The 24781-nt window shown below is 42.0% G+C and overlaps 1 protein-coding gene across 1 annotated transcript in view; it reads right to left on the bottom strand.

Moving 5' to 3' along the window:
• Window positions 1-6427: 6427 nt before the first annotated feature.
• Window positions 6428-24781, bottom strand: part of LOC142160846 (C-type lectin domain family 7 member A-like) — a 46327-nt gene continuing 27973 nt past the window's right edge. The window contains exons 5-8 of the mRNA XM_075215875.1: window positions 16495-16640; window positions 16273-16385; window positions 16062-16098; window positions 6428-6862 (exon numbers count right to left, since the gene is read on the bottom strand). Coding sequence (XP_075071976.1) covers window positions 6611-6862; window positions 16062-16098; window positions 16273-16385; window positions 16495-16640 — 548 coding nt within the window. The 3' untranslated portion in view covers window positions 6428-6610. The remainder of the gene's footprint in view (window positions 6863-16061; window positions 16099-16272; window positions 16386-16494; window positions 16641-24781) is intronic.

Genomic DNA, 24781 nt, shown 5'->3' with positions numbered 1-24781 from the left:
TGCTTGTATTGTAGTGTGTTATCCATGTATGTACGTGTAACCTCCGCCTCTGAACGGAGATTAACAAGCACAAAGGACCCCAGTGTCCACCGCCAGAAGTGCAGAAGAAAAAGCCAGTAGAGGGTTTACTAGAACTTTTACTAGAGAGAGAAAGGTGCATTATCAGTGTGAGGAGGAGGACAGTGTTTGAGACTGACCTGTGAGGATCAGAATCAGTAAGGAGTAATATCTGTGAGGAGTAATATCTACGAGGAACAGTATCTGTGACGAGCAGTATCTGCGAGGAGCAGTATCTGTAAAACGGTATCTGCGAGGAGAGGTATCTACGAGGAGCGGTATCTGCGAGGAGCGGTATCTGCGAGGAGAGGTATCTGCGAGGAGCGGTATCTGTGAGAAGCGGTATCTGCGAGGAGCGGTATCTGCGAGGAGCGGTATCTGCGAGGAGCAGTATCTGCGTGGACCGATATCTGCGAGGAACATTATCTGCAAGAAGCAATATCTGCGAGGAGCGGTATCTGTGGAACGGTATCTGCGAGGAGTGGTATCTGTGAGGAACATTATCTATGAGAAGCAGTATTTGCGATCTGCGAGGAGCAGTATCTGCGTGGAGCGATATCTGCGAGGAACATTATCTGCAAGAAGCAATATCTGCGAGGAGCGGTATCTGTGGAACGGTATCTGCGAGGAGCGGTATCTGTGGAACGGTATCTGCAAGGAGAGGTATCTGCGAGGAGTGGTATCTGTGAGGAACATTATCTATGAGAAGCAGTATTTGCGATCTGCGAGGAGCAGTATCTGCGTGGAGCGATATCTGCGAGGAACATTATCTGCAAGAAGCAATATCTGCGAGGAGCGGTATCTGTGGAACGGTATCTGCGAGGAGTGGTATCTGTGAGGAACATTATCTATGAGAAGCAGTATCTGTGAGGAGCGGTATCTGCGAGGAGCCGTATCTGCGAGAAGCGGTATCTGCGAGGAGCAGTATCTGCGAAGAGAGGTATCTGTGAGGAACATTATCTATGAGAAGCAATATCTGTGAGGAGCAGTATCTGCGAGGAGCGGTATCTGTGGAACGGTATCTGCAAGGAGAGGTATCTGCGAGGAGTGGTATCTGTGGAACGGTATCTGCAAGGAGAGGTATCTGCGAGGAGCGGTATCTGTGAGGAACATTATCTATGAGAAGCAATATCTGTGAGGAGCAGTATCTGCGATCTGCGAGGAGAAACAACTGTGAAGAGAAGCTGTGAGAAGAGCAGCATTTGTAAAGGAGAACCCGGGTTATAGTGAGTAAATCTGGGGAACTATTCAGTGGATAGTGTAAATATATTACAGAAACTGATATCAGAAGCACTATACAAGACTTTGTCATGGGAATATTTGCCTCAGAGTGTTATATTACCAACTGTGTAAAACACCTCCTCAAATTGGGGCTCTGTGGTAATAGGAGTTCCCAACTACCATTGTATAGGCTTTTAACATGGGCATTAAAGTATAATTAGAGAGGAAGTATTCATATTTCATGTGCTTTCTGAAAACAACTTTTATGAAACTGCGACATACTTAACAGAAACCTGAAGATTAAGGAAACGAGAGGTTTAACACCTGTGTCATGAATATCAGAGACTGAGTTTATACATCATTTCAGTACACCATCTGCATTGCTATTAATGCTTAATTCAGAGACCGAGCCAGTGGAAAATATATATAAATAAGTTAGTGAAATATTACCATAATTATCATAATAGCATTTTACTGGATCTGAAGGATATATATATTTTACATCACATCAACTGTCCATACCAAGTAAATTGGATCTACTGCTTTAAGTAGCTACCTAATAGGTATATGTGCACCAATGATAGCCTGGCCAGAAATTGTATGGTACTGGCTGAGAACCTGTGAACTTTTACTAGTTAAGTAGGTTATAGAATTATCAAATTATTATTTATTATCAGTTAAGAGTATAAGTTAGAATATATTTCATGTCTATTATAGAAGTGTTTAGAGCGCTGGGGTTATGAGTTCAATTCCCGACCATGGCAATTATCTGTGTGGAGTTTGTATGTTCTCCCTGTGTTTGTGTGGCTTTCCTCCGGGTGCTCCGGTTTTCTCCCACACTCCAAAAACATACTAGTAGATTAATTGGCTGCTACCAAATTGACCCTAGTTTGTGTGTTTGTGTGTCTGTGTGTGTTAGGAAATTTAGACTGTAAGCTCCAATGGGGCAGGGACTAATGTGAATGAGTTCTCTGTACAGCGCTGCGGAATGAGTGGCGCTATATAAATAAATGGTGGTGATGATGATGATGATGATTTAATTAATTGGTGATCTGCCTATATTACAGCACTTAAAACTTCAATAATATTTTAAATACATTTTCAAAATATATTTTTTTACAAAATCGTGTGTCAGTGTTCTGCAAGGTTTGTGTGGTTACAGGGGGTCCCCCATGGTGGTCATTTCATTCATGTCCATACAGACCTGTTCAATAAGGTTTGGTGGACACACCATGCAACTGAGAAATAAGTGACACACACAAATAGTTTACAATATACCCCTGGAGTGAGGTAGAGTTATTGATGCATTTTATGTTTCCAGGTTCCCATACTGCTACTATTGTGTATACTAGCCTTATGTTTGTTTGCTGTAGTATGCCTCCTGGCCATTGCGTCTATATACAGGCAGCAGGTGTCCCAATGAATCACATCCAGCTAAGCAAACATGCTAGAGCCCCACATATCACGGCACCGCCTGCAAATTATATGAGGACAGGGGGAGGTCTGGGCAGCCTCTGGTAAGTGAGGACGTAAGAGTGAGGGCAGAGGGTATCCTCTACGTTTGTTTGTGGACCTAAAAAAAAGTTTGAAGATGCTACCACGTGGGTAGAGGAGCATAGAGCGTTGCTCAGCAGATAGGACCGAAGTGACTGAGACAAAGTATAAGAGTGTACCCTCTGAAATGACACATATTTTTTTTTTTTTTTGCATGCTGTGTGTTTCATGAATTAAATAATAGGGTGCGTCTTTCATCCACTATTTGTCTAGGTGTTTTATTTAACCTACATCGAAGCACCTGTAAGTTCAGTGGACATGGATATGGTTGACCTACCGGCAGTCCAGGCGATTGGCACGACGAACAGAGCTAACATTACTCTGGTATCCACACGTGTTACAAACCCAGGTATGAGTAACGCTTGAGGAATTACAGGTAGCACAAATACAGGTAAGACTTCCATGCGTGTAAGTTAAACAATCAGCATAGCTGTCCACAAAGAATTCAGCATGAGAAATCACATGGTAGATAGAGACAAACATGGTAGAGAGACATGAGACTTAGGATAGAGAGTACCCTGTCTGTGAGAGCTTACATTCTAGAGGGAGGGTGTAGTGAGAAACAGTGGGAGCAAAATGGGACATAAGTGAATGTGGTGGTTGGGCAGGAGTGAAAATGAGGAGCTGGGAGGGGGAAGGATCGACAAGCATGAAGAGGTGGGTTTTAAGGAAGCATTTGAAGGATTTTAGGATTGGGGAGAGTCTGGTTGAGAGAGTTAATAAGTTCCAGAGATGGGGAGCAGCATGGGAAAAGTCTTGGAAGCGGTTGTGAGAGGAGGTTATAAGAAGGGTGGAGAGATGTAGGTCACAGGTGGAGAAGAGTAGACAAGCAAGTCGGGGCTTTTGTGACAAGGTCAGACCTGTATGGAGGGGAAGCGGCAATGACGGCTTTGTAGGGTGAGCAGACTGAACTGATTTCTGGAAGGAATACTGAGCCAGTGAAGGGATTTACAGAAAGGTGCAGCAGATGAGGAGTGGCAGGAGAGGAAGATTAGTCTATCTGCAAAATTCAGGATGGATTGTAAAGGGGAAAGGCGAGGGTTTTTGTAACTTACTGAATGAGGAATATTTTAGCAATGTTGAAGAGGAGGAGGGAACAGGACTACGAAAGGGACTGGATGTGAGAAATGAAGCTAAATGCAGAGTCAATGATGACACCAAGGCAGTGGGCATGGGGAATAAGTGAGAACGTGATGTGAGGGAGATGTGGGGAGGAGTTGGGGAAACATGATAAGATTCGGTGAAGCTCTTGCTTGCTTCAATGTTCTTTTCTGATGACCAAAAATATGAATGTAGTGTAAGTTTGTGTCTCACCATTCACAAAAAAATAACTTTCAATATGATAGCATTATAAAAAATAAGTTAGATATGAACTTTGTTTCATATAGAGGCACTCTCTCTTAGTCCGAGTATTCCCACTTGCCTCTGTTTCTGAGGCCCCTGCTGTGGTCTGAAAAGAGCAGAGCAGAGAAGGCCTCTTCTGAGAAGCGCATGCCAGTAGGCCCATGCACCGTACTGCACATTCTCAGTAGATGCCGCCCCCCTGCTCTTTCTATAGCTAAGGTAGGGGGGTCCAGGAGGCAACAGCAGCATCGTTAGGCCCCTAACTAAATTTTGTGGACATGTCACTACCTCCTTCAAGATCAGCAGATTTGTTTCCTGAAATTTTCTGTGCTACTGTGAACATTCTGAGTATCTGAAGGCTACAGCTTGTACTGCCCTTCTCAGTTCAAAACTGGGTAGATCAGGATGAGGAGAGGACGATTAATAACAAGCTGTATGTATGAACTTTGTGTCACAGACACGCTAGAATTTGATGATGACTGCTTACCGGTAGTGGCGCAACTGAGCAAAAAGGCACGTTGTCTAACATACCCCTGGTGTTCACCAGGGACCCCTGCAAGGAGGTTTGGACTTAGCTGCGAGGGATGTGCAGGTCGCAGCCCTCAATGTCAGCCACTGGTGAAGCAGGAGATGAACAGGATGGTCAATCAAACCAGGGTCAATACTGTATGGAGATACTGGAGCCAATCAGAACCAAGAGGGTAGTCTGGAACAGCAGAGGTCAAAGCCGGGAAGTCAATAGACCCAAATCAGCATCCAAAAGGGGTAGTCAAGCAGCAGAGATCAAACCTGGAATCAACAGGCACAAGGCAGGAACAACTTTGGAGATGGACTGAATAGACTGCCAGAGTCAGCTTTATATAGGTGATCAATTGGGCGGTCAGTGATGTCACTGACCTCCGACAGAGTCGGGAAAAGCTCGTCCCTTTGCCTGGCATGAGGAAAGGCAGTCGCTGGCCGGCAGAGAAAGAGGCTGGAGATCACCTCCCATACCCAGGCAACAGGCGCGACAGTCCGGCATGAAGAAAAGGAGTCCGCCCCTGTAAAGAATTAGGTAAGCCAAGATAGCGTCTACTACTTTGTTTGATATTTATGTAAATTTGGATTCCTTTGATTTTTTACTCACTCTAGCTCTACAAATCGCCAAAAGTATGAAGCTGCGATTTTGCAAACTCGCTCAACTTTGAATTCAAAATCGGCAGATACAACACGCTGGCAAACTCATCACTGTTACACTGCAGGGCAATGTTAATATAATAGGAGGTATGAAAGTTTCAAAACCCATCTTTTTTGTTGCAGTGGGGCAAACATGATTTGCAATTCTTTTATAGTGGACAATGTATTTTATAAACAAATGAATGGGCCAAATTTAATTATAGAATATATGTAAGTGTTTTTTTTATAGAATTTTTTTTTTTACTATTTTATCACCACTGGCCCAATAATTATATTTGTATGATGTGGAAACACTCATACACTTGTAACAATATTTCCAGATGGGGTCACCATTTCAATTACATTTTTTATGCACCACAAGACGCAGCATTTTGTAGGCGTGATTACAAAACACATCAGCCATTGGCCTATACAGGCTAATGAGGACTATAAAAAGGGACCCAAATGCTCATTACTCTGAGGGGGCTTGAAAATGTTTGGAAAAGTCTTGTTGGTTGTTTTGGAGCAACATCTTGGAGTCAGCACCAATAGGGAGAGAAGAACATGCCCAGCAGCAGGCTCCTCTTAGGCTGCGCAGGCCATGTGGGTTTGTTTTTTTTGGTGTTTGGTGTTTTTATGTGGTGCTGCAATCATCTACATATATTTATGTTTAATTGTAAGTGAATCTGGATATGGGTGTCAATCCTGGTTTATGACACCTCTGTCATAGAGGGGTGATAGGACTCACCTTTGGCCTTTATAAGCCCACATTCCTGTGCTTTGATACATCTTGCAGTGTGCTTCTCTATGTCCCAGGTACGGTGGCTGATATGGTGTTGTGCTGTGTACTGCATAATTTGGGCCTAAACCAAAATATACCCCTAACACCAGCAATATACAGTAACAAACCAGGTGATCTCATTCCAGCAGCTGATGTTCATAATACAGGGGGATGGGAGACACGTCAGAGAAAGGATCATCCATACTTTTCAGTTGAGAATGGTTTTAAAGTCAGTGTAATTATTGTGTAGTTACCAGTAACCTTGTTTTTAATTAGTACCTGTTATTGTGAACAAGCCCTTTCAGAGGTTCACAGAGGCCCAGGGAAACCCAAATTTAGAGCCCCCCCCCCCCACCACCTTTTTCTTAAAGAAAAACCCAACAAAAACCCATTAAAAATGCATTTAAAATGTATTTAAAATTGCTTTTAATGCTTAACTTTATTGAAATTTACAAATAAAATACTGTACTGATGTAGTGGATTATTGGAGATTTCAAATTAGAACTGCTGTACTAGCTTTTTTCTGCAAATGCAGCAATATAAATAAAAAATCCAACTTTCACAATTAATATTGAGCATGGCCAGCCCATTCAATTGAGTTGAGCGATTAACATTTTCTTTCTTGTATCGTTGCTGAAAGTTTTCCGCTGTGGAGCACAGGTCTTCATTACTCATTTTGTTGAGTCCTGGGTCATGAGTTCTGCTGCTGGCACTAGGGGTGGGGCTGGTGCTGCTGATTTTGGCCAGAGGCTGTGTGGACAAAAAATGTAAAATGTTGGATATTAATATTTTTACTTGAGCAAAAAACATTCAGCAGGAAAAAAAAAACCATTTAAGAGTGTTCATACTTCTGTTTGCAATGTGCAGAAAAATCTAACATTTTCATGCTGCAGGATCACTTAGCTTGAGACACTGGTCTGTCTGTGTCCCGAACGTTGATGCCCACGAGGATCTCAATGGGAATGGACTGTTTGAAGTCCTGCTCATAAGACATGTAGGACATCACAAGTGCAAGCCCACCTCCAGTCCCTGCAGCTGCTCGCCTCTCCCCGGCCATCTTCTTCTTCACTGTCCTTTTAATATCACTACTGCGCTTGCGGCAGATGTCAATAGTTCTCTAAATGGGGCCCACTGCATTTACAGCATCATATAACTGTGACCACAGCTGCTTTTTTTTTGCAAAAGTTGTCTGTGCAGCTAGGCTCCCCAAAATCCTCTCATAAACAGGTACTAAATTGTGTATGAGGGCACAGTTTTACTCAAAACTGAAGCGCACATTGCATCTGGACTTTGTTTTGCCGACAAAAAGGCCTACCTCTTCCTCCTGCTCCTCCTCACCTCCAAGCTCCTCTCTCTCCTCCTCCCCTCTCTCCGTAGACTCCTCACCTCTCCTGCCTCTTCCTTCTGCTCCTCCTCACATCCAAGATCCTCTTTCTCCTCCTCCCCTCTCTCCCTAGACTCCTCACCTCTCCTGCCTCTTCCTCCTGCTCCTCCTCACCTCCAAGCTCCTCTCTCTCCTCCTCTCCTCTCCCTAGACTCCTCACCTCTCCTGCCTCTTCCTCCTGCTCCTCCTCACCTCTAAGCTCCTATTTCACCTCCTCCCCCTCGCTCCCTAGACTCCTCACCTCTCCTGCCTCTTCCTCCTGCTCCTTCTCACCTCCAAGCTCCTCTTTCTCCTCCTACCCTCTCTCCCAAGACTCCTTACCTTTCGTGCCTCTTCCTCCTGATCCTCCTCACCTTTGAGCTCCTCTCTCTCCTCCTCCCCTCTCTCCCTAGACTCCTTACCTCTCCTGCCTCTTCCTCCTGATCCTCCTCACCTCCAAGCTCCTCTTTCTCCTCCTCCCCTCTCTCCCTAGACTCCTTACCTCTCCTGCCTCTTCCTTGTGATCCTCAAAATCCTCTCATACACAGGTACTAAATTGTGTATGAGGGCACAGTTTTACTCAAAACTGAAGCGCACATTGCATCTGGACTTTGTTTTGCCGACAAAAGTCACCTCCAAGCTCCTCTCTCTCCTCCTCCCCTCTCTCCGTAGACTCCTCACCTCTCCTGCCTCTTCCTCCTGCTCCTCCTCACCTCTAAGCTCCTATCTCACCTCCTCCCCCTCGCTCCCTAGACTCCTCACCTCTCCTGCCTCTTCCTCCTGCTTCTCCTCACCTCCAAGCTCCTCTCTCTCCTCCTCTCCTCTCTCCCTAGACTCCTCACCTCTCCTGCTCCTCCAAGCTCCTCTCTCTCCTCCTCCCCTCTCTCCCTAGACTCCTTACCTCTCCTGCCTCTTCCTCCTGCTTCTCCTCATCTCCAAGCTCCTCTCTCTCCTCTTCCTCTCTCTCCCTAGACTCCTCACCTCTCCTGCCTTTTCCTCCTGATCCTCCTCACCTCCAAGCTCCTCTCTCTCCTCCTCCCCTCTCTCACTAGACTCCTCACCTCTCCTGCCTTTTCCTCCTGATCCTCCTCACCTCCAAGCTCCTCTTTCTCCTCCTACCCTCTCTCCCAAGACTCCTTACCTTTCGTGCCTCTTCCTTGTGATCCTCCTCACCTCCAAGCTCCTCTCTCTCCTCCTCCCCTCTCTCCCTAGACTCCTTACCTCTCCTGCCTCTTCCTCCTGCTCCTCCTCACCTCCAAGCTCCTCTCTCTCCTCCTCTCCTCTCTCCCTAGACTCCTCACCTTTCCTTCCTCTTCCTTGGGAGTGGTTGGGGGTGACAGGGAGAGAGCAGTGTGATACTCAGGACCACTGAGAGATTCCTGTGTCTGGATAAACTGAGAGCAAAAAGATAGGGACAGAATGAAAATCGGACAAAGCGATATATAAGCAAATTAAAAGTGAAGAAAGTGTAAGAAGAGAAGAACTGAGCACAAGAGGCTGAGTAAAAAGGAAAGTTCTGAAAATGACTAAGCAGTAGAGAGATCTGTGAATACACAACAGAGACTGAGCTATGTACTGAGGACAGTGTGAGAGGACAGTGACAAGTTGAAGTTGTAAAATAACAGTTCAGCAGACACAGTTCAGTATAACTCCCACCATTACAACACTGACACTGAAAACATCAGCAGTTACTTAGACACATGTTACTGATCCCTATATACTTCAACTGCTTACTAAAAAAGAATCAGTTTTTCAGGAAAAATACAGAAATAGTGTTTTACCAAAATCTTCTTAATAAAGTGACTATTCATAAAGTCCAAATGGATAAAAAAAAAGAAATTTATGGGACCCAACCACGTGCACCACTTCTGCAAATAGTTATTGAAATATTTGATGTAGGTCTTAAAGTTGTATTGAGAAATTCATTTATTTATCGTTGTTAAATCCAAAGTATGCTATCCGTTGATTGATGCCGAGCTTATACACAATCAAAGGAAATCTTCCTGGATGCATGCATTACGATCAATCGGAGAACAGAATAAACACAGCTTCATCTCTTCTGTATAGAATCTGCTCTCTTTAATCCTTACCAGGTTCACAGTTTTATAGTACTACTGAAGAACTTGTTGATGTGCAAAGACAGCTGATGAATCACAAGATCGGTCTCCTGACAAGCCTGCGGTTGTGCTACTTCTGCAAATACCATCTTTACTTCTGCTTCTAACATCCTGTGCAAAACTTCTTACAATTTCTAAAATATATACATATATGCCTGAGCATATTAAAATGTGAAGCATTCTTAAAGGTGCACTATACTTAATATAAAATAAATTATCTATCGTGTTAAGTTATGTATTAATGTTAGGTAATTATATATATAATATATGTATATATATTATAAGGGCACAGTCGTGCCCTTATATTAAGGTTGCATCTAAAAAACGTCATTTTCCCATAGGGAATTTGTGAGAGGGGGGGCATGGTGTTTCAGGGTCTACATTTTAAAAAGTATTAAAGCTATTAAACTGAAATTTGGCATGTGAATGAAGAACTGTCCACAGGTGCCGCATTTGAAATGTGAGAAAAAAAGAATAAAAAATGACAATTTAGAAACAATCTAAAGTTCATAATCTGTCAGTTTTTTTTCTACTTGCTGTTTCGCAAGAGTCACAGTTTTTCTGGTTTTTCTGGGGGAGCATAACTCTGTGTACAGGGCGTTTAAAGACACGCGGTAATTTTTGTTAGAAAGCTATTAGGGCTGAGGAGTGCCTTTGAGGGTTCACAAGTTTGAGAAAGTTACAGTTTTTTTACAATTTGGTAAAACATGCCCCATTTTAAAGATAGGCGATTTCAGAAAACTTCATAACGTTGCACATGTCAGATAGAGTCTTGTGCTGGGTGTAGTATATGTGGCTTCACTTGGAAGTACAAATATGGCTGTGGTTTCCCTGCATACCGATTTCCTTTTGTAAACTGCAGACGAATTAGAGAAATTTATTGGCTGTAGATGGGCTGGCTAATGTTTTGGGTAGGAGGGGGGGCACATTGTATAATTTTTAGCCCTGGCACCGCTCTTATTTCAAAGTTTAATCTCTTTGTGCAGTGCCAGAGGAGGCTGTTAGGAAATCCATGTTAAACTTCCCGCCCCCTCAGTGACGTTAGATAATTTATTCACTGCATTGAGGGGGGAGGCGGAAATTTTAAAACTGCTCTGTGCTTTACCAGCTAAATAAGAAGTAATAACTGTGCTGAATTAGCAGCATTAGTTATAAGTTATAATCGCTCCCCCTCTCCTCTGTCCCTCTTCTCATGTGCTCCCCCTCTCCTCTTGTCAATCGCTCCCCCTCTCCTCCGTCCCTCTTCTCATGCGCTCCCCCTCTCCTCCGTCCCTCTTCTCATGCGCTCCCCCTCTCCTCTTGTCAATCGCTCCCCCTCTCCTCCGTCCCTCTTCTCATGCGCTCCCCCTCTCCTCTTGTCAATCGCTCCCCCTCTCCTCTGTCCCTCTTCTCATGCGCTCCCCCTCTCCTCTTGTCAATTGCTCCCCCTCTCCTCCGTCCCTCTTCTCATGCGCTCCCCCTCTCCTCTTGTCAATCGCTCCCCCTCTCCTCCGTCCCTCTTCTCACTAGCTTCTACTAGCTGCTCTGCTCCAGGTGATGTTTCAAATGTGCACTGGACTGGCGACAGATGATCAGAATACAATCGTGTGGGTGGCTCTCTGTATACCAGCTGCTCTGCGCCAGACCGATCCGCGCATATTTGAAGCACTGGGAGCCGCACACGCCTCCTGGATCTTGGCATCGCTGTGTGTGTTGCTGTGCGTCAGATTTCTTTTGTGTCAGCAGTACATAAGGAACAGCGTTGTCTGGCGACAACACAGGCGATTATTTCGGGTGGCAATAGATCTGGAGTATCCGTCACTATAAGCTTTCTGCCAGAACTTTGCTACCGTAATATGAGTGAGTGGGGCATCAATGAAACAATGAATGAGTGGGGCATCAATCGGTGATTGTCAGGGCTGCCAAGAGGAATTCAGAGCCCCGGTACAACAAATTCTTGGGGCCCTCCTTATAGCCGAGTATTCTAAAAAAAATTGCGCCGTCTAACGGCGGTGCAAAATTTTCTCGAAGGTGTGGTCATGCATTTGTAAGCGTGGAAAATGGCTAATACATCAAAATCACTAGGCTCTCAATTTGCCAGAGCGTCACATATGTCCAAGCACTCCTGACTTTCAGGACATCTAGCACCACAGTGTAGTATACAAAGAATGCAGTGTGTACACAAAGAGTTCAGTCTTGGCCTGCACCTTACATTGGGCACAACACTCACCAAAAATTGCCATTGTCCCTACTAGAATCACAACATTTCACATACTGTCCTGCTCTCTCCTACCTGTTCTTCTCACTTTCACCACCTGTGGCTGCATGTTTCTTTAGTTGCGACTTGTCTGAATCCTGGAATGCTGGGGGCCCTATTTGGAAAAAAATGGCTACATTTAGATAATTCCAAACAACCCTGGCGTTAAATCAATACCACCCACGATTAATAATTAGGCCTTCCTCCAGCTCCAATATTACAATAATGTGCCCCTTCATCATCGCCATGCCTTATGATCACACTACGCTCTCCATGCTGCTTTTGCCCCCTTCACCTGGCTCCCCTTCATCACACTATACTATGCTGCGCCCCCCCTTTTTCAATCCCACTGTGCCATGCCTCCCCGCCTTTTGAACCCCACTGTGCCATGCTGACCCCTGTTTTCTAACCCCTCTGTGCCATGCTGACCCCTGTTTTTTAACCCCTTTGTGCCATGCTGACCCGTTTTTTAACCCCACTGTGCCATGCTGACCCCTGTTTTTAACCCTTCTGTGCCATGCTGACCCCTGTTTTTTAACCCCTCTGTGCCATGCTGACCCCTGTTTTTTAACCCCTCTGTGCCATGCTGACCCGTTTTTTAACCCCTCTGTGTCATGCTGACCCGTTTTTTAACCCCACTGTGCCATGCTGACCCATTTTTTAACCCCTCTGTGCCATGCTGACCCCTGATTTTTAACCCCACTGTGCCATGCTGACCCATTTTTTAACCCCTCTGTGCCATGCTGACCCGTTTTTTAACCCCTCTGTGCCATGCTGACCCGTTTTTTAACCCCCTCTGTGCCATGCTGACCCCTGTTTTTTAACCCCTCTGTGCCATGCTGACCCCTGTTTTTTAACCCCTCTGTGCCATGCTAACCCGTTTTTTAACCCCTTTGTGCCATGCTGACCCCTGTTTTTTTAACCCCTCTGTAAACCCCCCCCCCCCCATTTTCCTCCCTTCACTTACCTTTTCTTCTCTCTTGGTCCTCTCTGCTGCTCTGTGCTCCATTGCTCCAGACTGACTGAATGCTGGGCGTGACATGATGACGTCACATCTGGCTTTCAGACAGTCTGAATGGAGCACAGAGCAGCAGAGAGGAGGGACGGCGGCGCCGCGATCAGGTGAGTAGGTTTTTGTTTTTTTTAAACTAGCCTGCTCCTCCCACCAGCATCAGCTAACTCATTGCGATAGTTCTATTTCTAGTATTAGGTGATTTTCCCACACTAATCCTATAAATAGAACTATCGCAATGAGCGTAGCTCAGATGGGGAATCAAACTCACAACTCTGTGTTACTAGAACCGTGCATATATTAGGTGAGTCACAGCTCCTGATGTCAGTCTATGGGCAAATGTCTCTTATATTGAAGAGAACTATATATCAGAAATGAAAAAAAATGTCCCCATATATTTTTTTTCTAGGGAAATTTAAAAAAAAAAAAAAAAGTGTGGGGTCCCCCCTCTATTCACTATTAACCCTAGTGGTGCCAGCACGCTGCTGGCACAGTGAAAATCGGGAAAAAATTTGCATGGGGTTCCCCCGATTTTCACTTAACCAGCACTAGGCAAACCAGCCGGGATTGGGGGCACTATAGCAGGGGGGACACGCAGCAGGGTCCCCCTGCCATAATGACTAACCAACCCCAGACTGTTCAGTGCTGGGCTGGATTCCCTAGGGAGTGGGGTCCGCCAAAAAAAAACGAGCGAGCCCCCCCTAAGGACACCCAGCCCAGTGCTGATAGCACTAGGGCTCTTCCTACACTCCTGGGCGGTGGGTGTAGGGTAATAACGGCGCATATATGGTTAAAAAAAAAAAACAGACGCCATTTTGTTTTGTGGAACTACAAGTCCCAGCCAGCCAGGTTGCCCTAAATAGTGTGGGCATGCTGCTACTTGTATAACTACAAGCACCAGCATACCCACGGCAGCCAGGGCATGTTGGCACTTGGAGAATCACAAGTGCCAACATGCCCTGACACCCACGGCTGGCTGGGACCTGTAGTTCCACAAAATAAAATGTTAACAAAATCACAACACCCTCATTACAACCACTAACGTTTATTAAAAATAATAAATCTACAGTAAGCACCCTCATTTACACCACATATTTTTAAATCCCCAATATACTCACCAATTAAGTTTTCATCTGTTGTCAGCAGCTTTCAATTCAAAAATGAATGTCATGTGTGTGTGTGTGTGTGTGTGTGTGTGTATATTGTATATTGCTCCTTCTTATAAACTGGTGTTAAACATGTGGAGCGAGGCCAGCTGGCCCCCTAAGGTATATCAGTGGCATCTATAGGTTATGCTTGTTCAGGTCATATTTTTTAAATTTAATGTTTATTGTTATTATTTGTTTGTTATCTTTGTTATCAAAAGTTGTATTTATGTTCCAGGTTTATTCAAAATCTATTTATCATTATCATTTATTACTTACGTTTAATATAAAGCTATGAAGTGTCTGATATACAACACAGAATAATGTAGTACTGTATAGTGCCAGCTCCACTATTTGTACACAAAACCCACTGCTATATATTTTTTTTCAGTGAATGAATTGAATGTACATAACAGGACATGGAGGAAGAGTTCCAATTAATTGTAAGCAACAGTGTTAGAAAAAAAGAATAGGGTGTGATGATGTACAGAAATTTTTGAAAACATTTAATCCATGAACTAATATAAACAATTTGAATCTAATCTCATATTATAATCTCATATATTCTCATTGCTAATCATTGAGCATAATTTTATGTTTTAAATTTGTAGTTAATTAAGATATTTGTTCTGTCATTAAAATATGTATAGCACAAAGTTATGTCTTTTAGATTGAGTAGGTATGGAAAATGCATCATAGCATTAAATAACACTAAGCTCTGGTAAAATTAGATTTACACTGTATTGCAGATGCTGGCGTATGACTGTCTGTAGCAGAAATGCCTTATATGTGGCACATAACACCTCAAAAGTAGATGCATAATGATTCTACGTCTTCATTCAGTTTAATGTAATTTAGCTATCATAAACAGCAAGTATATAAAACCTCATATAATCTCAAAACATTAGTATCATTACCAGAACCAAAGTTGCTACAAGAATCCTACAAATTGCATTTAGGAGATGTATAATGGAAATATATAGATCATACAAAACCATATCACATGCTGCAAATACATTGGGTGTGTGTGTAGCTACTTAACCGTTGCACTCATAATTGATTAGCTTATAATTGTTATATAGTGGGCACCAAGCAAGGGTTTTTTATGGTTTTCCTAAATATAATACAAGATAGGGAATTTGTTACCATTAATGTAAGTGGTAATATTACCCAGAATTCCCAAAGATTTTCTATGATAATCATGTGAGATCATAATAACCACAACTCCAGGAACAAATAACAATATTACAGTTTTGGTTCCTTTATTTGGCCTGTTTGATTTATCAAATTAGTGAGACACATGTTCTACATATAAGAGGTTCAAGCTTAATGCAATGTGTTCTTATTTTTAATCCTGTGGTAGCAGGAGCACACCAAGAGGAAACCTGAACCAGCTTAAGTTGGCGCTACCCATGCCCAGGCTGAAGAGTCTTACATGATGCTAGAGTTCACCAGGGACCCCTGCAAGGATGTATGGGCTTAGCTACGTGCCCCACACAGGTCGTGATCCCTGTGGCGGGTCTACAGCGTAGTTTGTACAGGGGATGTGTGACTCGCACAGAATAATATGGAATGGAGAAAAGACTACGGGACACAGGGGAGATAATTCCAGGCACTGAGGAACTAGCTGGGAAAATGCAGCGCAGGAGCTAAACCAGGAACAGAATATGCTCAGTGGAGCCAGAAAGTCAGTGCAGCAAGATGCTAACAGAGATACACACTCTGGAACCCTAGAGTTGCACAGAGTAAATTTAAATAGTGTGGCTTATCACACAGGGGGAGGGGAGGAAGCACAAACGGTCATGTGACCGCATACAAAATGGAGACCAGAAACGGATGCTGCCAGATAGAAAAAACCTGCCAGTGCCACAAGGATGACAAAGAAATGCGCTGGACCATGTCAAGTGCGGCGCATGATTTGACAACATACATCAGCTATAAATATGTATCCTTAGTCTTAATGATACACCAGTACATTCTCCTTAAACAACATTGTCAGATCTTCACAGCTTTCCGCTGACATATCAATTTATAAGTAGAATTACAGGTCCCAGTGTAATAGCCAACTTTATTCACCAATGCACAGTTTCCTGAGTTCACCTTCAGCTGGAACCTGGGTGAAAAAAATAAAACAAAGTAGGATATCACGTTACAATAGATTGGAGTATTCAGTAATGATAAGATAATGATCTACTGGTTGAACTGATGCACACAGGTGTTCAGGTGCATGAACTGGGTCAAGGGTAAACATTATACCTCGATCATGTGTAACATCAGAGCCACTTACAGGCTGGTGTTATAATGCCGGCCATTCACCCATCTCCATCCATCTCCCTCGTGGTACAGTCCGATCCAAAACATGACTTCTGCCTGTTGTGTGAGCATACTGAGGATAAACCCCTGTAACAAAGTGATAGCATTGACCATAAGTGATTAATGCTCTACAGAACTGTAACAGGATGTTGGACCTAAGTATATTACTCTAACTAGAGTACATAGCAGACCATACCTCTTGTTCCCGGTCCTCTATGACTAGTAGATGGGCTCCCATCATCTCACAGTGGTCCTGGCTCAGAATCCATGACCTTTTTGTAACATCTGAATAGTAACAGTTGTCTCCATACAGCTGCCAATTATTAGGACACAGTGTACAACCTGTAAGACACATTTAAAAAATGTATTTTATTTTTATTCTACAGCTTTATACAATGTGTACAATTTTTCTTTTGATTTTGCATTTTAATTCAGCCTTTATGCATTATTACAAACGAGCATCACCATTTCTGTCCAAGATGAGCTGCATTAAATTCTTACCCAGCACTAATAGACATAGGCCATGATTCACCATTTTATTGTACTGTTAGCGCTGCATTCCGGCTATTAACATCAAACCAACATGTAACTCAAAAGATCTGCCCAGCATGATATTGCGCACAGGTTTAAACTTCAGGTCCCTGTGCTTTCCAATATGCAGAGAAATGCATGTAGAATGTTTAATAGCAATCAACTTGCGTCATTCATGTCACAGAGGAGTTGATTCGGAACACAAGTTTCACGTGTTAATTAAGATGCGCTTTTCCAATTCGCATGGGTAAGGAGTCTTGCAGCAACTCAGTAGGAGAATTTGTACATGTGATCTTAATCTTGTTCGACATTGTAAATGCCTAAAATATACTAACTTTTTCATTTTTATAAAAGGATAATATGTAAGGATCTCCATCCTACTATTTTGTTTCCATTTCTTTTTCTCTGAGTGAATAATGACGAAAGTGATTATATTAAGAGCTTCTAAGAAGGAAGGAAAACCTGGAAGATTTCCATTTTAACAAGAAGTAAAAGAGAAAAGAAAATAATTTTATCACGAGTGCATGTATCATTACAATCAAGTAAGTGTGGACACAAAGAGGAGAGGAAATTATTTCAATCTCTAAAAGAAGATTTATGAGCAGAAATTTAAAGACCTCTTGTAGGACTTATTTTAAAACAGACTTATTTTTAAACAGCACCATTTACACCTATGCAATCTATGACATAACTATGTAAGGGTGCTGCTACTTGCGAATAAGTGTTTAAGGCAGCAGTGTATGTTTGAAGCGCCTGTATAGTAAGTTTTCTATATTTATTGTACTGCTCCCACATAGAGGTGTTGCTAGTCAGTGCTAGAAGAAGCAATAGCAATTTTAGTACTTGTGTAGCACCTAATAATTAATGGTGGTTCATTGTGAGGACCAATGATAGCATTTGGTTGTGTGGGAGATGAATGTGGAGAACTGAAGGCCTAATTGCGTAGGGAAAACTAGCCTCCCACGACTGCCGACAACAACAGCCAATGAGGAAGCACTATGCTTTGAGTGGGTTTTAAAACACTGAAAATATTGTTGCTGACGGGACAGGAGCAAAATAAGAGGATTGAAGACACGGATCAGCTGAAGAGAGAGGAAGAAAGAGACAGGTGAGGGGATAGAGCAATGAAGGAGGAGAGTTTAAGAGAGAAACTAAATCATACTTGCCAACTCTCCAGGAATCTCCGGGAGACTCCCGAAATTCGGTTAGGTCTCCCTGGCTCCCGGGAGAGCAGGCAAATATCCCGCATATGGCAACATGCTCCTCAAAATGATGCGATTCACGGTGAATCTCGTCATTTTGGCCCAGCCTCCCGCAAAAACTGCATTTTGTCGCAGGGGGTGGAGCCAAAATGACACAAATTACCACGCCACGCCCCTCCCGTCCTCCAACGACGCCCCCCTGCCTGGGATCTCCCGGAATTAGCTTGCCAAAGGCTGGCAAGTATGAACTAAATATATGATTCAGAAGGGGAGTATTAACAAGGGAACAGTGAACAAAAGAACAGAAACAAGGAAAAGCTAGTGAGTACTAACAGTAATAAAGAAGGGGGGATCAGAGACTGGAAATCACAGATATGAAAGAGTTTAGGGAAGAGATAGAAGAGAGTTTGACAGGATTGGTTTAATCAATAAAAATTCATAATTTACAATTAAAGTGAACTCAAACTTATACGTAACATAAATGTAACAAGACTTGATAACATGAAGTTGGTACCATGTAAAACCTATGGCAATAAATATGGGAGGTTTGCCATTCCAAGCTACTACTGAATTTAAGCACAGAAACAATAATGAATAGTTTCTATCTTAAGGTAATTTTGAATGTACACATGAACAATAAAAGTAATTATATGTGCATTCTTATGTATATTGTACTCTGCCCTGTTTCATAAGCAGCAAATATAAAAACTGCTAATGATACAATCTTTCAATGTAGTGTTATACTTAGTAATACTGCCATCTACTGTCTAAAGTTTGTATTGAGACCCATTTGTTTGTTATGGAATGTGTAGCAAAAAAATTTTTTTTATAAGTTCTTATTGCAGCACCGTGTTAGCCAGAAAAATTTCTATGTGATGTTAAATACTTTGGTGTCAAAAAACACAAAAGTATTATAAGAGTGATACCTTTACTGGCTAACCAAATAAAAATATTATTATATTTGCTAGCTTTCAGAGCCCAGAGGATCCTTTATCAGGCAAGTTTACAAATGTATAACTAAGAAACAGGCACAATATTTAAGAGCTGTTACATCAAGAAATTGTACAGAGGTGGGGGGGAATATATCATTAAGATAAGCTAAAGTAATAAAACTGAGGTTTTCGTTACGAATGGAAGCGTAAAAGTCCTATGAGTTCAGAGATCTGGAGTCACTTTGCTGTGGGGTGTGAAGTGTGTCCAAGTAGTGGGTCATAAATCCAGGTGTTAGATTGAGCCCTTGTGTCAATGATTGGAATGTTCTTATCAGCTTAAATTCCCAAGTTTTTTCTCTCCCTGTCATTTTTAAAAAGACCTTTCAATATTAAGACTTTTAAATCTGTTATACTGTGTCCTGGTCCAGAGAAGTGTCTACCCACGGGGGAGTCCAGACTTTTCTTTATTGTGTATCTGTGTAGATTCATCTTGGATTGTAGTTTCTGCATGGTCTCTCCAATGTAAATTCCCTTAGGGCGCCTTGTACACTGTATCATGTACACCAAATTGCCTATATAGTCTTTCTGAAATATGGGTTCAATTTTCCCCAAGATGTTCATGTGGGGATTGTAAGTGACCACTAGGGGCACCCTGCTGTTAACCTCCTTCTGTTTGTAATCCAGGAGGCTTCAACTTGGGATCCTTGTGGCCCTGTGGATCTGTTCATCTATAACTATTGGATGGTATCCTTGTTGTAGGAATGTATTTCTCAGTGATAGCAGGTGTTGTTTTAGGTTAATTTATTTTATAGATCTATACTCAAGATATGATTCTGAATACAATTGTGCTTGTTTTATAATACTGTATACTGTGATGTTTTAATAATCCACAAGCTTTACTAGAAATATTTTCTTATCCTATATATATTTTTTATTCATTTACAAATCTTGGTGTGCAAAGAAAATTCAACAAAAAAATGCATTTTATGCTATTCATCTCCTGATATTCACCGTTTTGGAACATTCTTTGGACTGAATAAGACTTACCTACCCTTTATCTGGTTCTGATCTCAGTTTCCTTACTTTACTTTCTATTCAATTTGCAATAAGTGTCAATCAAATATCAACCCATTTCATCTGGTATCTGTCCATACTTCATCAGGGAATGCGTGTCTGTTGTTTCTTTTTTTTTTTTTTTTTATCAACAAATTTCTATTGAGAAATGCTTGTAAAAGTATGGGAGAGAATAAGAAGGGAGGCAAACAATTGAAAATGGGGCGGGGAGGGAAAGGATGTGCTGGAATACACAGGGGTAGGACTGAAAAACCACCTGCAATTGAGGTCATGTAACCGCTTCTAACAAAGGGCAGACATGCTCGCCATAACAACCCAATACAGTGGCAATGGGATGATCCAGAAGTGCTTGCTGGTACCAAGTAAGTGCACCGGAAGGTCCAGTGCATAACAGTACCCCTCCGGGATGTTTTTGACCCAATGCCAATAGTGATTACTCTTGGTGGGAATATAGCTATTACACTCAACCGGCTTCATGAATATTTTTGTCTGTAGTCTTTTGTTCTTCACATAAATGACCAAATCCAGGAACTCCACCTGTTCAGTACTGGTATAGGAAGTAAATTCTAGTGATGTCCTGTTGCTGTTTATGTAACTTATTAAGTCAAATATGGAATTTTGTGCTCCTTTCCAGATAATAAGGTCATCATCTATGTATCTTGCCCAAGGGACTATGTTCTCCAAAAGAGGTTATTGGCCTATGTGTACTCTTCCCATTTTGCTACTAACAGTTTCACGTAGCTAGGGGCAAACTTCATCCCCATACCCGTACCGCAAACATGTGCATTCACTGTGTCTTCATAACAGACGTATTTGTGTTTCAAAATTAACCTAATTCCTTGCACAAGAAATATGTACTCTATATGCTTGCATCCTAGTCCCTGGTTAATGCAGTTATAAAATAAAGTAATGCCACACGTGACTAGTACATATCTTTCTATCTTGGATCTTTTTGATAAGCTCCAACACTTATGTGGTGTCCCTTTAGGTGACTTTGTTGCTTTGACATGTGTAGTTCTAGAAAAACATCCCTATATTTTGCCAATCTTGATTTCAGGGATTTGATTCCTGATATAATTTGCCGACCTGGTGGTAGTTTTTATGTATGGGAGGAAATAAAAACTTTGTGTCCCAACAACAAAATACTGTGCATTTAGGAACACTATTTCAGATGGTTAATTAAAAAATGCTTATAAAACTTTTATCATTTCATGTACAGACTGTTTTACATATGAAATATGTCAATATTATAACTCTAATATAAAGAAAAAACTTACAAGTTGGTTTTTTATCTTTTACAAAAAAAAGTTTAGATCACTTTAGAAAAAAATAAAAAAACATTCACAAATCATTCCATCAGCTGTTTTATAGTGCAAGGGCTGTAAAAACAATTACTAAACAAAAATAAAAACCTAGCTGATTGACAATTTTAAATAAAAACACTTTCTGGTTTTTTTTTTTATTATAAAGTCATCAGGGTTTCACTTAAGGTGTGTAAACCTAACTGTCCCCAGTCTTAACCAACCACCCAAACAAATCAGCCAATTTGTTTTTTTTCTGACCATTACCTCAAACCTGAAGCAAAACCTTGACTCTGCCCCTAAAATCTTAGGTTGGGTATGGTATCCTGATGCTTGGGATACCGACACCCAATGCACCTATAAAAGAAACCCCTATTAAAATCAAACAACCTATTAAAATCTACACTTACCTTCTCACCGATGCTGGAGCCCGGCGCTTCATTGTGACGTCACAGCAACGTTTCACGCAGCCACAGTCTAACCTCTAACCCTTACCCTAACCCCTAACCCTTAATCTTACTCTCAGTGACGTCACAATGAAGCGCTGGCATCCAGCATTTTCGGATTTTGAAGCAGTCGCATACCAGTTGTTCCGGTAATGTCCTCCATCGATGAGAAGGTAAGTGTAGATTTTAATTAGGTTGTTCATTTAAGGGTTAGGGTTTCTTTTGTAGGTGTATTCGGTGTTGGGATACTGATTACCACCGAAAACTCTTTATAACTATTATTGGGAAAGCACTGCATGTCTCCTAAGTAAATATCAATTTTCATATAATAGCCTTTTTGATGGATAAACCTCTTTTGCCTATAAAATATATATAGTAACATAACATACAGTATATACACACACTGACACACATATTATGTAAACCTATTTTCTTTAAGAAGTTTTAATGCAGTTTAATAAGTAACCATGGATGGAAAGACATTGTACAGAGGAAGTAAGTTTAGAACAAACGCTGTCTGAAATCTTGTGTTGTAATACCACACTGACCACACGACCAGTTAGAAACAGGCAGGAAGGGTTATTATCAGATACTGCATAACTAGAGAGTGGTGTAAACGGTTTTTAAATGACCCCATATCTAGTTTTGTAAACTAACATACATAGAAATACAGGCAATAACACCAATCTCACCAAAATCCCAGACAATGCAGAAGTGCATTAAATATTTTGGTCCATAGATGGATGTTATGGACACTGGATATATTTTACAATGAGCACAATGTATGTGGAGCAGCATAACTCTATATGTACAATTGGACCAAAATTTCAGATTGACGCCCACAGTCATGGTCCATCTGCACATCCGATGTGGACTGTTATTGTGGTTTTGAAAGTAGGGCACAAATGGTGTGTCTTGTACTAGTGAAAACATAATTACGGTTTACTAACACATTTGAACATTTGATCTGACTCATTAATTTTAACTTTTAAGTCTTATTCCCGATACACTGCTCATTTCACCTTCATGTATGTTAGTTATAAGTCTTAAAAGTGAGGAGAAATCAATTTTGCTTTTCTTTCATTTGGCAATTTATTTATTTTTTATTTCGACTCCATAAACAGAAAAATGTTCTAATTCCTGGCGGCCACGAGCATAAACTCTATATCCCAGAGGTTCACATATGCTTTTGTAAAGAAAAAGGAAAAATTAAACAATGTTTTTAATTTCTGTGGTATCCCTCACAACCTGTCCTTCACTGCAAAAAGGGTTTGTCACCCCAATCGGGGTAATCACAGTGTATCCCCAATCTACTCAACCTGTCTTGATAAACCCCTAAGGGGCCCTCACTCTGGACCATTGGATTGAAGCAGTAGTATTCCTAATGGGTTTGGTGGGTTCACTAATGCTAGTGACAGACGAGAGGCCCCAACTGTCACAGCTAGAGATGCTCAGGCTCGGGTCCCCGAGAACCGTACACACCCGTACCTTTCGCACGCCCTCGGAATTGAAAACGAGGCAAAACGTCATTGTTACATCGTCGGATCTCGCGAGTTTTGGATTCTATATGTACCCCCCTCCACGGCGATCCAGCGCCATTTCACAGAGGAAAACAGAAGGGATAGCACAGTTCTTGGCAGTCTGTAGAGCAGTTGGGAAGCGTCATAGGTAGAATAGAAAGAGGAGGGATAGCAGTGTTCATCAAAGTCTCCAGTGACATTCAGGAGAGCTCCATTGCTAATTGTCATTGCTGAAATAGAATTAATAGGTCTGGCAGGCTTGGTCTTCTAAATCTGCAGTCACATCATGTAAAGTGTTATATAGGTAACACACAAAGAGGAGAGCTTCATTGCTAATTGTCATTGCTGAAATACAAATAATAGGGCTGGCAGTCTTGGTGTATATCTGCAGTCATATTGTGCTGTGTTATATAGGCTACACAAAAAGAGGAGAGCTCCATTGCTAATTGTCAGTGCTGAAATAGAAAAAGTAGGGCTGGCAGGCTTGGTCTTCTAAATTTGCAGTCAAATTGTACGGTGTTATATAGGTTACACACAGAGGAGAGCTCCATTGCTCCATTGCTAATTGCCATTGCTGAAATAGAAATACTAGGTCTGGCAGGCTTGGTCTTCTGAATTTGCAGTCAAATTGTACGGGGTTATCAAAATGGATTCATAGCAGTACACAGAAGAGCAGGAGCACCAAGCAGCTGCTGGCACCAGTCATGATGATAGTAATCCCTCTACGTCATCTGGTAAAGCCTATGTTAAAGTGCATAGTGTTTGTAAGTCAGGGAAACCAAAATTAAAAAAACACTTTTCACCTTGGTTAAGAAAAAAGACCTGTAATCCAGCCAAAGTTATCTGCAGAACAAGAAAAATTGCCAACATGCCATTCTACACACGCAGTGGCAAGGAAAGAAGGCCTTCACCTTTCTCTAGGAGTGCTAGTTCTGCAACTGTCACTGAAGCATCTTCTTGTATGGTAAGTCGTGACCAAGCAAGACCTTGTCATTCAGACTCCAAAAGTGGTGTTTTAATACTTTTACGTGTAAAAGCCGAGCTGGAAGAACACAGTAAGACATTAGAGGAAAATGTATGTTCAGATTCAGAAATGATACAAATCCCTGAGGGGAGTCTATCCACGAGTGCTATGTGTAATCCTGACCATTCTGATAGTGTACCCATAAAGAAGGCCCTTTTCAGTATTTCTGCAGATGTGTGCATGAACAGCCCAAGTGTAGCTGGTGATACACATATTGAGGATGCCACTTTGTAATTGCAACAGGATGAGGGGGATATTTGTGTAGCTGACGAGGGTGCTAATAAGGATGTTGGTGAGGATCATGTTGTTTGTGTAAGTCCTGCACCGGTGGAAGCAGTTTTTGCACGTGATAAGAAGAAGGCCATTGTCATGCCTGGACATAAGACCAAAAAATCCACCTCTTATGTGTGGAATTATTTCTACCCAAATCCTGACAACGGTTGTCTAGCCATT

Source organism: Mixophyes fleayi, chromosome 6 (genome assembly GCF_038048845.1).
Source record: "Mixophyes fleayi isolate aMixFle1 chromosome 6, aMixFle1.hap1, whole genome shotgun sequence".
Taxonomy (NCBI): Eukaryota; Metazoa; Chordata; class Amphibia; order Anura; family Limnodynastidae; genus Mixophyes; species Mixophyes fleayi.
Note: the sequence above shows the minus strand (reverse complement) of the source record. Positions and strands in the feature narration are given on the sequence as shown.